At 42.7% G+C, this 17,500-nt stretch overlaps 1 protein-coding gene and 2 long non-coding RNA genes across 5 annotated transcripts in view; 2 read left to right on the top strand and 1 right to left on the bottom strand.

Moving 5' to 3' along the window:
- LOC126987285 (calcium-transporting ATPase sarcoplasmic/endoplasmic reticulum type-like) overlaps positions 1-17,500 on the top strand; it is a 65,783-nt gene that overhangs the window by 2,835 nt on the left and 45,448 nt on the right. For 2 of the 3 annotated variants that reach the window (XM_050844139.1, XM_050844137.1), the window contains exons 2-3: positions 12,082-12,296; positions 16,401-16,501. In XM_050844139.1, the coding sequence (XP_050700096.1) occupies positions 12,179-12,296; positions 16,401-16,501 (219 nt within the window). In that variant the 5' untranslated portion in view covers positions 12,082-12,178. Of the gene's footprint in view, positions 1-6,717; positions 6,933-12,081; positions 12,297-16,400; positions 16,502-17,500 lie in introns of those variants that run through there. The other variant, XM_050844138.1, reaches the window with a different exon arrangement.
- Positions 1,511-4,868, bottom strand: LOC126987292 (uncharacterized). The gene is made up of 4 exons (XR_007740642.1): positions 4,677-4,868; positions 3,895-4,518; positions 2,556-3,353; positions 1,511-1,749 (listed from the first exon to the last, which is right to left on the bottom strand). It is a non-coding gene; the product is annotated as an uncharacterized LOC126987292 (long non-coding RNA).
- The window catches only part of LOC126987288 (uncharacterized), a 1,233-nt gene continuing 287 nt past the window's right edge, over positions 16,555-17,500 (top strand). Inside the window, exons 1-2 of the long non-coding RNA XR_007740636.1 lie at positions 16,555-17,083; positions 17,216-17,500. The exon at positions 17,216-17,500 is cut by the window's right edge and continues 45 nt beyond it. This is a non-coding gene — a long non-coding RNA (uncharacterized LOC126987288). The remainder of the gene's footprint in view (positions 17,084-17,215) is intronic.

The raw sequence follows: 17,500 nt of genomic DNA on the forward strand, positions 1-17,500 counted from the left end.
CCTTCGCGCGCTACTCGTAAAGGCGCTACTCTATTTTAAGCCCGCCAGCCCCTCCACCAATCACAGGCACCCTAGCGATGACGTCAGAGTGCTCCCCAGCCAATCAGCGCCGGGGGAACCGTGACGTCAGCGCCGGGGGACCAATGGCAGCGCTCCACCTTGAGACTCATCACTTGGCCGTCTTATTTCAGTCGGATATTCGCTTACAGCCGCCATAGTACTGCCTGGAGACACAAGGCTTATTTAGCTTATTGCTGGGCTTGGCTGGCGACCCCCCGAGCCGGCAACACACGGATATTAGCGGAGATATTAAAGGAATTTGAAATACCGTCTCCCGCTCTTGGCTACCGCGTGCAACAGCTGGCCGCGTCGTCTGCTCCTTTCCCAGCCTTGTCATAATATCGTACTCGTAACATTATCGCACTCTCTTGCGTCTGACCCATAACAATTGCATTAAAAAAACGTCTATAGCTAAAGATTTGAGCGATAATTTAACTTGTCGATTAGTACGAGAGTTTTGGGACTTTCTGAATGCAAGATGTCGTACTCAGAGCATTATCGTAATATCCGATGTCTCATAACAACTGCATATATATAAAAACATGTATAAATAACTTTTTTTTACAATAACTTGACCTGCCTACCGCTGTTTGTGTGAGTACGAGAGTGTGGGGTCGATACACCTAATATCTTATCATGCTCAGGACGTTAATTATCGCACTACCCGGTTTCCTATCTATAACGCACGACTGCTTATAAATAACATATATAGATAACAGTTTTTACGATAACTTAAAACTGACTAGCCTTATTTGTGTTTGGACGAGAGTTTGGGGTCTTGAAACCGACAATGATGAGTTCGATAACATGCTAACTCCTCCCTTCTCCCTTATTGTTTACCTGCAACAATAAACTATCAATCAATCACAACAGCACTAAAGAATTTGACCTATGTGAACTTCCTCCCACTCTTATTTTCCCTTTGCATCTATGGTCACTAAAGATCTTGAGAGCATAGTGAGTCTGCAAGAGGCCGGTCGGTCTATACAAGGCAGTTCGACCCTAACCCTATCAAACATCATATTATCCATGGATATTAAACTTGGAAGTCCAATATATATGTTAACACTGCCCCTTCATGACTGCTAGGCCTGTTCCACTCATCCACCACTCAGCGATCAACCAGAAATCAGACCAGAAATCAATTTGCTATGCTCGGGAACTCGTACACAAACTTGGAAATCCAATATATATGTTAACATGACTGCTAGGCCTGTTCCACTCATCCACCACTCAGCTATCAATCAGAAATCAGACCAGAAATCAGTTTGCTATGCTCGGAAACTCGTATGCAAACTTGGAAATCTAATATATATGTTAACATGACTGCCAGGCCTGTTCCACTCATCCACCACTCAGCGATCAACCAGAAATCAGACCAGAAATCAATTTGCTATGGTCGGGAACTCGAATGCAGACTCGGAAATACGATATATAAGTTAACACTGCCCCTTCTCATGACTGCCAGGCCTGTCCCACTCATCCACCACTTAGCGATCAACCAGAAATCAGACCAGAAATCAATTTGCTATGCTCGGAAACTCGTATGCAAACTTGGAAATCTAATATATATGTTAATACTGCCCCTTCTCATGACTGCCAGGCCTGTTCCACTCATCCACCACTCAGCGATCAATCAGAAATCAGACCAGAAATCAATTTGCTATGCTCGGGAACTCGAATGCAAACCTCGGAGTGCAATATATATGTTAACACTGCCCCTTCTCATGACTGCCAGGCCTGTTCCACTCATCCACCACTCAGCGATCAATCAGAAATCAGACCAGAAATCAATTTGCTATGCTCGGAAACTCGTATGCAAACTTGGAAATCTAATATATATGTTAACACCGCCCCTTCATGACTGCCAGGCCTGTTCCACTCATCCACCACTCAGCGATCAACCAGAAATCAGACCAGAAATCAATTTGCTATGCTCGGAAACTCGTATACAAACTTGGAAATCCAATATATATGTTAACACTGCCCCTTCTCATGACTGCTAGGCCTGTTCCATTCATCCACCACTCAGCTATCAATCAGAAATCAGACCAGAAATCAATTTGCTATGCTCGGAAACTCGAATGCAGACTTGGAAATGCGATATATAAGTTAACACTGCCCCTTCTCATGACTGCCAGGCCTGTTCCACTCATCCACCACTCAGCGATCAACCAGAAATCAGACCAGAAATCAATTTGCTATGCTCGGAAACTCGAATGCAAACTTGGAAATCCAATATATATGTTAACACTGCCCCTTCTCATGACTGCCAGGCCTGTTCCACTCATCCACCACTCAGCTATCAATCAGGAATCAGACCAGAAATCAATTTGCTATGCTCGGAAACTCGGATGCAAACCTCGGAGTGCAATATATATGTTAACACCGCCCCTCCATGACTGCCAGGCCTGTTCCACTCATCCACCACTTAGCGATCAACCAGAAATCAGACCAGAAATCAATTTGCTATGCTCGGAAACTCGTATGCTAACTTGGAAATCTAATATATATGTTAACACTGCCCCTTCTAATGACTGCCAGGCCTGTTCCACTCATCCACCACTCAGCGATCAACCAGAAATCAGACCAGAAATCAATTTGCTATGCTCGGAAACTCGTATACAAACTTGGAAATCTAATATATATGTTAACTGCCCCTTCTCATGACTACCAGGCCTGTTCCACTCATCCACCACTTAGCGATCAATCAGAAATCAGACCAGAAATCAATTTGCTATGCTCGGGAACTCGAATGCAGACTTGGAAATGCGATATATAAGTTAACACTGCCCCTTCTCATGACTGCCAGGCCTGTTCCACTCATCCACCACTCAGCGATCAACCAGAAATCAGACCAGAAATCAGTTTGCTATGCTCGGGAACTCGTATACAAACTTGGAAATCTAATATATATGTTAACACAGCCCATTCTAATGACTGCCAGGCCTGTTCCACTCATCCACCACTCAGCGATCAACCAGAAATCAATTTGCTATGCTCGGGAACTCGGATGCAAACTTGGAAATCTAATATATATGTTAACACGTACTGCCCCTCCATGACTGCCAGGCCTGTTCCACTCATCCACCACTCAGCGATCAACCAGAAATCAGACCAGAAATCAATTTGCTATGCTCGGGAACTCGAATGCAGACTTGGAAATGCGATATATATGTTAACACTGCCCATTCTCATAACTGCCAGGCCTGTTCCACTCATCCACCACTCAGCGATCAACCAGAAATCAGACCAGAAATCAAATTGCTTTGCTCGGGAACTCGTATGCAAACCTCGGAGTGCAATATATATGTTAACACCGCCCCTCCATGACTGCCAGGCCTGTTCCACTCATCCACCACTCAGCGATCAATCAGAAATCAGACCAGAAATCAATTTGCTATGCTCGGGAACTCGAATGCAGACTTGGAAATGCGATATATATGTTAACACTGCCCATTCTCATAACTGCCAGGCCTGTTCCACTCATCCACCACTCAGCGATCAATCAGAAATCAGACCAGAAATCAATTTGCTATGCTCGGAAACTCGTATGCAAACTTGGAAATCTAATATATATGTTAACACGTACTGCCCCTTCTCATGACTGCCAGGCCTGTTTCACTCATCCACCACTTAGCGATCAATCAGAAATCAGACCAGAAATCAATTTGCTATGCTCGGAAATCGTATGCAAACTTGGAAATCTAATATATATGTTAATACTGCCCCTTCTCATAACTGCCAGGCTTGTTCCACTCATCCACCACTCAGCGATCAACCAGAAATCAGAGCAGAAATCAATTTGCTTTGCTCGGGAACTCGTATGCAAACCTCGGAGTGCAATATATATGTTAACACCCCGTCCTCCCTGCCTCTCTTTCCGTCCCCTTCAACCTGTTCCTGATTAACTCTGTCTGTAATTTACGGTTTTAAGAATAACTTTAATTGTCTGTCATTATTTGTGTGTCCGACAGTTTTGGGCCTCCTTGCAATGCTGAGTACGATGATATGGCAACACTGCTTCTGCCCCGTCCTCCCTGCCTCCCTTCCCTTCCCCCCCCAAGCAGGTCCCGCCCGGTCCTGATATACTCTGGCACTCTCGGCACCCTCGGTAAAAAGGCCGCGGCCCTGCCTTGCATAATGGCCATCTGGGAGCCAAATATGTCCCGCCGGCAGGAAGGTAAACACTTGACGCATCCAGACTCGCCTTTGTCATTGCACCCGGGACCACGGAAGTGACTGGTAGATGATACGATAATAGTGATTGGGGATAACAGGATGGTACACGCTGTAAACCTCTTAAGTAATCAAAACACTTAGAAAATAAATTAATAAGGGTCAAAACAGGGGTAATTGACATCTAATTGCCTGTCATTGCACCCGGGACCACGGAAGTGTCTGGTAGATGATACGATAATAGTGATTGGGAATAACAGGATGGTACACGCTGTAAACCTCTTAAGTAATCAAAACACTTAGAAAATAAATTAATAAGGGTGAAAACAGAGGTAATTGACTCTAATCGCCTGTCATTGCACCCGGGACCACGGAAGTGTCTGGTAGATGATACGATAATAGTGATTGGGGATAACAGGATGGTACACGCTGTAAACCTCTTAAGTAATCAAAACACATAGAAAATAAATTAATAAGGGTCAAAACAGGGGTAATTGACATCTAATTGCCTGTCATTGCACCCGGGACTGACCGCGGAAATAACTATGAGATGTGGACTGACAGATTGGTACACGTTAATTAACCTCTCCAGTAATTAAAACACAGAGAAAATAGATTAATAAGGGTCAAAACAGAGGTAATTAACATCTAATCACCTTCGTCATTGCACCCGGGACCGCGGAAATAACTATGAGATGTGGACTGACAGAATGGTATACAAGTTAATTAACCTCTCCAGTAATTAAAACACAGAGAAAAGAAGTTAATAAGGGTCAAAACAGAGGTAATTGACATCTAATTGCCCGTCATTGCACCCGGGACTGACCGCGGAAATAACTATGAAATGTGGACTGACAGAATGGTATATACGTTAATTAACCTCTCCAGTAATTAAAACACACAGAAAAGAAGTTAATAAGGGTCAAAACACAGGTAATTGACTCTAATCACCTTCGTCATTGCACCCGGGACTGACCGCTGAAATAACTATGAGATGTGGACTAACAGATTGGTACACGATCATAAACCTCTCCAGTAATTAAAACACACAAAATAAGCCAATAGGGGTCAAAATGAAGGTACTGGACGTCTGCTACCCTTTGCCCACATTATCAAACCCTTCGATACTTTAGTGGATCTATTTCCAAAGGCAGTGACGTCTCAAGTAATGCAAGGCTTACTCTTTTGATTTTGCGGTGCCCTAGGCTTGTCATTAAGCTGCGAATTTTGGAAAATCAACCGCTTTGGTGCGAATCCCATAACTCCCTTATTTCTGGGGCTATAGAAACGTTTTTGGTATCAATCGACGCAAAATGAAAGGGTTATATATTTTAATTTAATTTAATTTAGCCCTACCAATGTGCTTTCCAATATGATGCATAACATTTCCCTACTCTCAATAGTTTCGTCGCTAGAGCTCGAAACGTAAACCCTTTTGAGAGCGATTTTGACGAACTCCAGACACTTCGGCGTTTTTTTCTAGTGTGGCCTTGCTATTGCCTCTAGAAGGCTGTAATTTGGCATGTAGCCCCTCTTGGCAATGTAGTTTGACCAGCTCGAAGTATTTTTTGATAGCTCGATTCCAAGTTTGTCGTCGAGCCGTCACAAAATAGCCTGTTTTTCGGCCCTTTTGCCGCGATTTGGACACGTTCTAGTTTTTTGCTTATAACTTTTTTATTTATTTAGTACTTTCCAATTTTTTTCTGATTATTAATCTGTATTAATAGAGCTTTCATTTGCCACCAAGCACGCCTTCCTAGCTTCAGTGATTTTTGCCCGAGCTTGACCAGAAGTCGCGACGAAAATTCGCCGAATCTGACTCATTTCACGCCGCGACGAAAAACCTTCCTGACGCCACAAAAAATAATATATCTGCATAAAAATTCATATATGAACACTTCAATATGTTGACTATCTTGTATGAAAGTCATTTTAAGATATCTATATAAAAAGTTACTATTTTTATATAATCATTTCACTACATAAATCAACCTATTTTAAGCGTCTTATTATACATGTTATTTATTTTATTTTATTTAGTATTCAACCCTATTTCTTCCATTTATGAATAATACATTTAATTTGCTTTCTTTTGATACCATATATATATATTTGGTATCAAAAGAAAGCAAATTAAATGTATAGTTCATTAATGGGAAGAATTAATGAGCTAATGGACATAACGCACAATTAATCTCTCTCTCTCTCTCTCTCTCTCTCTCTCTCTCTCTCTCCCCCCCCCCCCCCCCCCATCTAAAAACCTTAAAAAAACGAACCAAAACATGACTCAAAAGTGACTTAGAAACGCAACAAAACAGAACAAAACACACTAACATGCTTTCCAGGGACCAAAACACAAGAAAAACAGGTGATAGGGGTTCTAGAGAGGTTACTTAATGGGCTAATGGGCATATTTACGTCCAGTGCGCATCGTGACCGTCACATATTCACCCGAGACTGCCGTACGTGGCTCAGTGTACCGTTGGCCGCGATGGAGGGTGCATGACGCCGGCGCGCTCTCGACAATATCACTCGCTACGCCTCCTATAACCCGTTCCGCCGCTTGCTTGTGTGAGAGGAAGAGTGCGTGAGGTGTGAGCAAGATCCGGCGCGCCCCTCACTCCCCTGGGCGTCCTACAACACGTGGAAATAGGCCTAAGCAAATGGGCAGTCAGCCGAGGGAGATTTAATTTGTAAGTTTTTTTGGGTCTACGCCGATTATACGCATTTTTGTTTGTTTGTTTGTTTGTGTGTTTCGGGGGGTAAGGGGGGGTAGGGGGAAGGGGGATGATTATATGTGTTTTTGGATGTGTGTGTGTGTGTGTGTGTGTGTGTGTGTGTGTGTGTGTGTGTGTGTGTGTGTACTGTCGACCTTGCTTCGTTTTTTTTTTTTTTTTTTTTCCCCAACTCATTTCTTCATTCATGGGGAAAACGTGTGTGTGTGTGTGTGTGTGTGTGTGTGTGTGTGTGTGTGTGTGTTGCGTCAAACAGTGAACTTGCAACATGGTGAAAGGGAGGCTGTGTGTGTGTGTGTGTGTGTGTGTGTGTGTGTGTGTGTGTACGTTATTTTTTTCTACTTTCATTTTTTTGTAAGACGCGCGTGTGTGTGTGTGTGTGTGTGTATGTGTGTGTGTGTGTGTGTGTGTGTATACGTTTTTTTTTCTACTTTCATTTTTTTGGAAGACGTGTGTGTGTGTGCGTGTGTGTGTGTGTGTGTGTGTGTACGTTATTTTTTTCTACTTTCATTTTTTTTGTGAGACGTGTGTGTGTGCGTGTGTGTGTGTGTGTACGTTTTTTTTTATTCCCATTGAGAAATATTGGAAATTCACACACACACACACACACAATCAAGATGAAAAAAAACATATATTGCCTACTTGTAACTTTCCGTATGTATGTATGTGTGTAAGTATGTGTGTGTGTGCGTGAGTATGTGCGTAACCACCCCACCACACCACACCACCACTAAATCAGACCTCCACCTGTTATCACCACTAATCTCTTCCACTTATCTCCCCGCCACCACCACCACCACCACTACCACCACTAGTAAGACAGACAGACTATTAAGTACCAAAGAAAAAAAAAATTAAGGACATAGGCCACAGAAAAAGAAGTGAAGATGGAGATGATACAGAAAATAAGAAAGAAATGAAAGAAGAGAAAGAAGAAGTGGAAAAAATGAAGATGAGAGAGAGAGAGAGAGAGAGAGAGAGAGAGAGAGAGGTTGATATATGAAGTACTAAAGAAGAAAACTTGAAAGAGAAATGAAGATGAAAAGTAGAGACAGAGATGAAAACACAACAGAGAGAGAGAGAGAGAGAGAGAAGTTGATATTTGAAGTACTAAAGAAGAAAACTTGAGAGAGAAATGAAGATGAAAAGTAGAGACAGAGATGAAAACACAACAGAAAAAAGAAAGATCAGATAAAAAAATGTAAAGATGAAAAATAAAAAATAATAAAAAGAGGAAGAAAAAAAACTGGACCAAGAAGAAAAGTGAAAATTCAACCCCAGACCTAAACAGATAAAAAAATACCACAGAAAATAAATAAAATAACGAAAAAGTGAAAACCCCACGAAACTATATGACAAAAAACAAACCCCTGTGAACGCCTATAGACTCCCAAGGGCAGCGGAGGTCGTCTGCCTTAAAGCATCGGTCATTGCTCCGCCTTATCGTTCGCCGGAGGGGGAACTCAACTATTTTCGGCTGACCTTAACTTCCCAACTTCTTGCTCTCGAGATAAGGAGGAGGAGGAGGAGAAGAGAAGATGATTAAGAAGAGATAGTGATGGAGAGATAAACGTGTGTGTGCGTGTGTGTGTGTGTGTGTGTGTGTGTGTGTGTGTGTGTGAGAGAGAGAGAGAGAGAGAGAGAGAGTTTACGTAATACAAAGCACCTTTTCAAAGTTATAAGGCCTGAGAGAGAGAGAGAGAGAGAGAGAGAGAGAGAGAGAGAGAGAGAGAGAGAGAGAGAGAGTAGACTAATTACAAAAAGAAAACAGGCCACCTTGTAAACATTATTTAGAGAGAGAGAGAGAGAGAGAGAGAGAGAGAGAGAAAGCTAATTGCATTAAGTTGAGTTTCATGAGTACAAACGTGTGTGTGTGTGTGTGTGTGTGTGTGTGTGTGTGTGTGTGTGTGTGTGTGTGTTTGAAACGTTTGGCGGTTTCTGTGTGTGTACATGTGTGCGTATGATTGTGTGTACCATGAACGTTTGTTTGATCACCATTGCGTGTGTGTAAACCTGTTTTTATACACACACACACACACACACACACACACACACACACACACACATGAACGTTTATTTAAATCACTTTGCGTCACGTTTGTGTGTGTGTGTGTGTGTGTGTGTGTGTGTGTTTATATCTCGTCTTTCAGTATTTTTTCCTTTATTTTATTTTCCTTATTTTTCTCATTTCCTTTCTTCTTCATTCACTTAACTTATATATTCCTTACTATCTTATTTCTTCTTCTTTCTTCCTCTTCCTTATTTTCTTTACCTCCTTCCTATTCCCTGTTCTCCCTCTTCTCTTCTCCGACACTCTCCTTCCTTCTTTTTCTTCCTCTCCTTCTCCCATTCCTTCCTTCCTTCTTATTCCATCCTTTTCTCTCCGGCATATGACCACAGATGTTGCGCCGACTAAACGAAACTTCTTAAACCTAACTTTTCCTTTTCTTCCTTACTTTCCTCCTCCTCCTTTTCTCTTCTTCTTCTTCTTCTTCTTCTTCTTCTTCTGCTTCTTATTCTTATTATTATTTATTTCCTTCATTATCTATTTCTCCCATATGTGATGATAGTGATGGTGGTGATGATGGTGGTGTTTGACTTACTTAATATTAATGGTGATTACTTTATGATGTTACGTGTGTGTGTTTGTGTGTGTGTGTGTGTGTGTGTGTGTGTGTGTGTGTGTGTGTGTGTGTGTGTCGTTTGTTTGTTTGTCTGAGAAGCTGTTTGTTGGTTATGTTGACATGTTTGGGCCATCTCTCTCTCTCTCTCTCTCTCTCTCTCTCTCTCTCTCTCTCTCTCTCTCTCTCTCTCTCTCTCTCTCTCTCTCTCTCTCTCTCTCTCTCTCTCTCTCTCTCTCTCTCTCTCTCTCTCTCTCTCTCTCTCTCTCTCTCTCTCTCTCTCTCTCTCTCGTTTAAGCTTATTATATCATTCATACTCTCTCTCTCTCTCTCTCTCTCTCTCTCTCTCTCTCTCTCTCTCTCTCTCTCTCTCTCTCTCTCTCTCTCTCTCTCTCTCTCTCTCTCTCTCTCTATCTTAACGTGTAGAGAGAGAGAGAGAGAGAGAGAGAGAGAGAGAGAGAGAGAGAGAGAGAGAGAGAGTTAAAAATAAAACCCATCAGCTATCTTTCAAAGAACCTAAACCATTTGTAAGCTGTCATTCATGCGAGAGAGAGAGAGAGAGAGAGAAACACATCACAAATCTTTCCGTCTGAATTAGGTAATCTGCCACTCACTGAGAGAGAGAGATTACTTACAACAGCGTGGAAAGCCAAAAATAGACGAAGTGATTTGCAGTTTCTTTTTTTTTATATTATATGGTAAGATTATTATTATTATTATTATTATTATTATTATTATTATTATTATTATTATTATTATTATTATTATTATTTCTGTTGTTGCTGTTTCTGTCCTTTATATGTTTTTACCTTGTTTATACCGTGAGACACACACACACACACACACACACACACACACACACACACACACACACACACACGTCATTTCCTTATTATCTTTTACTTATCTACTTTTATCCTGTATTCTACTACTACTACTACTTAGATAAGAACATAAGAACGTAAGGAGTCTACAAGAGGCCGGGTGACCTATACAAGGCAGCTCCTGTACACTCAACCCCACCTTACCTCACCATCCATGGCTTTATCTAACCTCTTCTTGAATGTATCTATGGTATTGGCACCCACAACATGGCTCCCAAGCCTGTTCCATTCGTCCACCACTCTATTAGTGAACCAATTCTTACCTATGTCTTTGTTGAATCTGAATTTGTCTAACTTAAAACCATTGCCACGCGTCCTACCTGGCTCTTTTACTATCAAACTCTTATTGACATCTCCCTTATTAAAGCCCTTCATCCATTTATAGGCTTCGATCAAGTCTCCTCGCAGCCTTCGCCTTTCTAGAGAGTGTAGATTTAAATGCTTCAGGCTGTCTTCATAGGGCAAGTTTCTCACTACTACTACTACTACTACTACTACTACATAAATGATACCTCCACCCATGTTTATTTTCCCGACACATAATCATGGAGGGCTTCATAGCTTGGAGGTCATTAGCCCCAACTCTGTTCGCTAATGACTACTACTACTACTACTACTACTACTACTAACTACTACAAGCCTTTTTTTTTTCTTAGTGAATGAGCTCTACCACCACCACCACCTAACCTAAATACACCACCTTTTTTCAACACCCATTTTCATCACCACCCATTTTCATCACTACACCCAAGTCACCTCCATTCTGCCCTCCCTAGCCATCTCCGTCTTACCCAACCCTTCCCACCACCACCACCACCACAGACGCCTTTCATCACCAGCACAGTACACCACCACCACCATCACCACCACGCCCAGCTGACCCATACGCTATTCACCACCACGTCCGGCATTCATCACCAATTCATCACCATTCAGCTATGTGGAGGGAATGGGAGATTGCCACCACCACCAATACCACTTCTATCATCACCACTAAGTTCCCATCATCATCATCATCATCATCACCACCTCCATCACTACCACTGTTTTATCACCACACTTAAAACACCCTACTTAACCAGCCTCACCACCACCACCATCACCACCACCATCATCATCATCATCACCACACAACGAGAAAGCAAAATTCTGATAATAGGACTTGCTATGTATAAGTCTTCCACGGCATTCTGTATGTAGCCACGTTTCTTTCTCTTCCTTCCTTCTTTCAATTATTTCCTTCATTCCAGTCTTTCTTTCCTTCCTTCTTTCCCTTTCATTCTTCCTTCTTTTGCAGTCTTTTCTTCTTGTTCTACTTTCATTCCCAGCCTTCCTTCATCCTTTCCATCCTTCCTTTCTTCCTTCTTTTTCCTTCCTTTCTTTCTTCCTCTTTAGCTTATTTCCATCATTCCTCCTTCTCTTATTTTTATTCCTCTTCCTTTCCTCTCCTCTCCTCCTTCTTTGAGACACTTCTTCTCCTTCCTCTTCCCTTACATCCTTTCTGTTACTCCCTTCCGTATTACAAACTTACTACATACTCTATAGGTCCTTGTTCACTCCCTACTCCCTCCGTCCCTCACCAGCTGATCTCCTCCCCCACAGAGTCGCGGAGTAGAGCGGAGGGATCAGGACAGCCCACTACCACCACCAGCCCCGTCGCCACCACCGCCACCACGCCACCACCAGCAGCGCCGGCACCATGGAAGACGCCCACTGCTACACCTTCGAGGAGGTCTGCAGCAAATTCGGCGTGAAGACCGAAACAGGATTAACCGAGTCCCAAGTGAAGGACCACCAGGCGAAATATGGACCCAATGGTGAGTATGGGACTGGGGTCTTTGTATGGGGGGGTGGGGGGGGTCTGATGTATGGGGTGGTACTGGAAGGATGTATAGAGGGGGTTAAAGGGAGGGATAGATATGAGGGGTACTGGAAGGGGTCTTTGTATGGGGGTGGGGGGGGGTCTGATGTATGGGGGTGGTACTGGAAGGGATGTATAGAGTGGGTTAAAGGGAGGGATAGATATGAGGGGTACTGGAAGGGGTCTTTGTATGGGGGGGGTACGGGAAGGTTGGTCTGATGTATGGGGGTAGTATACTGGAAGGGTTTTTGTATAGAGGGGGTTAAACGGAGCGATAGGTGTTTGGGTTATATGGAAATGGGGTCTTTGTATGGGGGGGGGGGTGTCGGGAAGGGGGGTCTGATGTATGGGGGTAGTATACTGGAAGGGTTTTTGTATAGAGGGGGTTAAACGGAGCGATAGGTGTTTGGGTTATATGGAAATGGGGTCTTTGTATGGGGGGGGGGGGTCGGGAAGGGGGGGTCTGATGTATGGGGGTGGTATACTGGAAGTGTTTTTGTATAGAGGGGGTTAAACGGAGCGATAGATGTATGGGTTATATGGGAATGGGGTCTTTGTATGGGTGATATGGGAAGGGGGTATTTGTTTGGGTGATATGGGAAGGGGGTATTTGTATGGGTGATATGGGAAGGGGGTATTTGTATGTAGAGTAATGGATGGGGTCTTTCTATGGGATACTGGATTGGGGTCTTCATATGGGGGTGGGTTAAATGTTTTCGGGGGTATTGAAGGGGTGGGTAGCTGTGTGTAGTGGGATCTGGAATGGGGTTTCTGGTATGGGAAAGAGAGGAAGGGTGCTGGATAATTCTTTTTTTTATAGTGTGGGGGGCATAGAATTTTTTTTTTTTGGGGGGCAGGGGGTAGATATGTGTGTGGGGGACCTGTATTTTTATTGTATAGGTTAAGTTTTATTGTATTGGTTAGGTTAGGTCATGTTACGTATGTGTGTAATTCCTGTTTTATTTATTGTTTAAATTTTCTTGTTAATTCCTTTATTGTATAGCTCTTCTTTCCCTCCTTCCTTCCTTCCTTCCTTCCTTCATTTCCTCTTTATCTCCCTATTTCCTCTCTTGTTTACATTTTCTTGTTAATTCACTTATGGTATATCTCTTCTTTCCCTCCTTCCTTCCTTCCTTCCTTCCTTCATTTCCTCTTTATCTCCCTATTTCCTCTCTTGTTTACATTTTCTTGTTAATTCACTTATGGTATATCTCTTCTTTCCCCTTCCTTCCTTCCTTCCTTCATTTCCTCTATATCTCCCTATTTCCTCTCTTGTTTACATTTTCTTGTTAATTCACTTATGGTATATCTCTTCTTTCCCCTTCCTTCCTTCCTTCCTTCCTCTTTATCTCCCTATTTCTTCATTTTCCTTCATTTTCTTGTTAATTCACTTATATATCTCTTCTTTCCCCTTCCTTCCTTCCTTCCTTCCTTCCTTCATTTCCTCTTTATCTCCCTATTTCCTCTCTTGTTTACATTTTCTTGTTAATTCACTTATGGTATATCTCTTATTTCCCCTTCCTTCCTTACTTCCTTCCTTCGTTCGTTCCTTCTTTCCTTCCTTCCTTCTGTTTACACTTCCTCATTTCCTGATTCTATTTCCTCTTTATCTCCCTATTTCTTCATTTTCCTTCATTTTCTTGTTAATTCACTTATGGTACATCTCTTCTTTCCCCTTCCTTCCTTCCTTCCTTCCTTCCTTCTGTTTACACTTCCTCATTTCCTGATTCTATTTCCTCTTTATCTCCCTATTTCTTCATTTTTTATCATTATGCATTCTTCATCGATATTATGTCTATCTTTATTTCTCTTTCTCTCATTTCTTGTCATCTCTTATTATGCATCTTGTTTATGTTGTTCCTGTTCTTTTACTAATTTCTTTTCTTTCTTTTCATTTTCTTGATATTCCATTTATTAATCATCTGTATCTTATTCCTGTTTTATTTCCTTTGCATTTCACATCATTACAGCTATTATCTTGCTTCTTATCTTTATCTTATTCCTTGTTCTATTTCCTCTGTATTTCACGTCATAACTGTTATTAATTATCTTATTATTATCTTTATCTTATTCCCGTTCTTTGATTTCTCTTTTCATATCCTTGTTGTTCCGTTTCTTATTCATTTCTTCTTTATATGATTCCTTTTCCTTCTCTTCCGTTTATTCATTTTCTTCAGTGTCCATCGTTTTGTTTTTCATTTTATAATCACTTGTCATTCACCTCATATGTTAATTCTACTTACACTCATCTCTCTCTCTCTCTCTCGGTTTCTCTTTCTTTATTTTTCCTCTCTTCCTGTCTTCCTATAATGTATTAGTCTATATGCATCGCGCTGTCTTCATTCTCTGGGGTCAGTACAAGTTCAGGTTACCATTGGGCAGGTGATTGGGTGTGAGTCCGTTTCTTGAGGATTGGACAGGCAGGATCTCGTGTTTGTAAAGTCGTGCAATGTGTCAGTGTGTATGGGTGACCTCTGTGTTTGTGTGTGAGGGGGGATGTTAAGTTTTTATAATTGTTGGTATTGTGGATTTGGTTGTCATAATGAGAGAGAGAGACACACCTGGTGACGGAGGATGTTACCTGATGCTAAATTTGGAGAGATTAGAGCTCTCTCTCTCTCTCTCTCTCTCTCTCTCTCTCTCTCTCTCTCTCTCTCTCTCTCTCTCTCTCTCTCTCTCTCTCTTGTCGGTATATATATAAATCATTCACCCTAACATGCATCCATCTCTCTCTCTCTCTCTCTCTCTCTCTCTGTCTCTCTCTGTCTCTATCTCTCTCTCTCTCTCTCTCTCTCTCTCTCTCTCTCTCTCTCTCTCTCTCTCTCTCTCTCTCTCTCTCTCTCTCTCTCTCTCTCTCTCTCTCTCTCTCTCTCTCTCTCTCTCTCTCTCTCTCTCTCTCTCTCTCTCTCTCTCTCTCTCTCTCTCTCTCTCTCTCTCTCTCTCTCTCTCTCCCTTCCTTCTCCTTCCTTCTCTCCTCATACTTCCTTTCCTCTCTTCCTTTTCCCCCTCTTTTGTTCTATTTCTGTCCCTTCCTTTCTTCCCTCTTTCTCTCTTTCATTCCTTTCTCTTTCTTTCTTCCGTCTATGTTCACCCTTTCTCCCCTTCTCTTCCTTCCCTCCCTATCCTCTCTCTCTCTCCCCCATACATTCCCTCCTCCCCTCTTTTCCTCCCCTCGGTTCCCCTATAAACAACACCCCTCTCTCCCTCTCTTCCCCTCTCTCTCTTCCCCTCTCTCCATACAAACAGTTCCTCCCTCCCTTCCTCTCCTCTCTTCTGCACAGACAGACCACAAAAACTAATACAATGTTTATACAATACCTACAATACAATGATACATACTGAACATAAGACAATGAATACAATACGATCACTATAGAGGATATGGATAAAGAGATAATAGATAGCAGCAACATAGGATAAGATAGTTAGTGAGATAGGATTTTTGAACGTTAGGAAACAGAAGGAGAGGAAGAGGAGTGAACGAAAACAGAGCCAGAGGGGAGTTTGCCGTCCAGCACCGGCGCCATGTTGCTACCAAACGCCGCGCGAAATTCAAATTGGTGTTGATACCGTATTTTTTTTTCTTTTCTGGTTATGGTCAAGATGTCGAATTCGAAGTACCCGGAGCCCCCAAAAAACTCTCTCTCTCTCTCTCTCTCTCTCTCTCTCTCTCTCTCTCTCTCTCTCTCTCTCTCTCTCTCTCTCTCTCTCTCTCTCTCTCTCTCTCTCTCTCTCTCTCTCTCTCTCTCTCTCTCTCTCTCTCTCTCTCTCTCTCTCTCTCTCTCTCTCTCTCTCTCTCTCTCTCTCTCTCTCTCTCTCTCTCTCTCTCTCTCTCTCTCTCTCTCTCTCTCTCTCTCTCTCTCATAACAACCAATTCCAAAATACAGTATCAATGCCGATTTGAATTTCGCGCGGGTCTTTTGGTAGCAACATGGCGCGCGCTGTGATGGAGGTGGCCACTCTCCTATTCTAAGGCTCTGGAACAAAAATTTAAACAGAGGAATAGGAACAAACAAAGAATATTCGCAGCTCACTCACAACCCCATCTTTCCCCCTTCAGAGTTGCCCGCTGAGGAGGGCAAGACTCTGCTGCAGTTGATCCTGGAGCAGTTTGACGACCTGCTGGTGAAGATCCTGCTGCTGGCCGCCATCATCTCCTTCGTAAGTACTGACCTGACCTCGTTTGACCTCTTCGTGTTGTACAAGGAATAAAACACAGCTCAAGGGTGAAAAAAAAAGAATACAGTATAAAAAGATTCCCTATGGCGTTTCTCCCCAAAGGCAAAGTCTGTTTCCTCCGCCAGTGGATTCAGTCGTTAATGTTTTGTTTTTTCAAGATTACGCAAAAAGTTTCCGCCAGATTTTAATCAAACTTACTGAAACGGTGAAGCATGGGCCGAAAAGGATCGTTAGTGATTTTGGGTACATTCTGATAAAAAGTAAACGAGCAATATCGAATTAGGATGAAAAAACGGATTGACTGAGTAACTTTGAACGGAACGGACACTTTGGAAACAGACCAATCAGTTAGTGCTTTTGGGGCAGAGCAGTGCGGTCGTTCTGTGGTGGTTCTGCTCTGACTGTGAAAGATGCTGTATGATATGGAATGGCTGGGGAAGTATTCGGACCAGACCTTGAGAGCGTGCGTCCCTTTCTGACTGACTAAACTGATAATGTGTTTAGGCCTATACTTTCAAGCATTTCGGGGTTCTCCTATCCACGTTTGACAAGGCTTTGGTGGAGGTTGTGTTAGTGTGTCCATGGGTAGTGTTATGAGCCTGGTGATAGTTTGACATGGCTTTGGTGGAGGTTGTGTTAGTGTGTCCATGGGTAGTGTTATGAGCCTGGTGATAGTTTGACATGGCTTTGGTGGAGGTTGTGTTAGTGTGTCCATGGGTAGTGTTATGAGCCTGGTGATAGTTTGGCAAGGCTTTGGTGGAGGTTGTGTTAGTGTGTCCATGGGTAGTGTTATGAGCCTGGTGATAGTTTGGCAAGGCTTTGGTGGAGGTTGTGTTAGTGTGTCCATGGGTAGTGTTATGAGCCTGGTGATAGTGTGACAAGGCTTTGGTGGAGGTTGTGTTAGTGTGTCCATGGGTAGTGTTATGAGCCTGGTGATAGTTTGACAAGGCTTTGGTGGAGGTTGTGTTAGTGTGTCCATGG

Source organism: Eriocheir sinensis, chromosome 64 (genome assembly GCF_024679095.1).
Source record: "Eriocheir sinensis breed Jianghai 21 chromosome 64, ASM2467909v1, whole genome shotgun sequence".
NCBI classification, from domain to species: Eukaryota; Metazoa; Arthropoda; class Malacostraca; order Decapoda; family Varunidae; genus Eriocheir; species Eriocheir sinensis.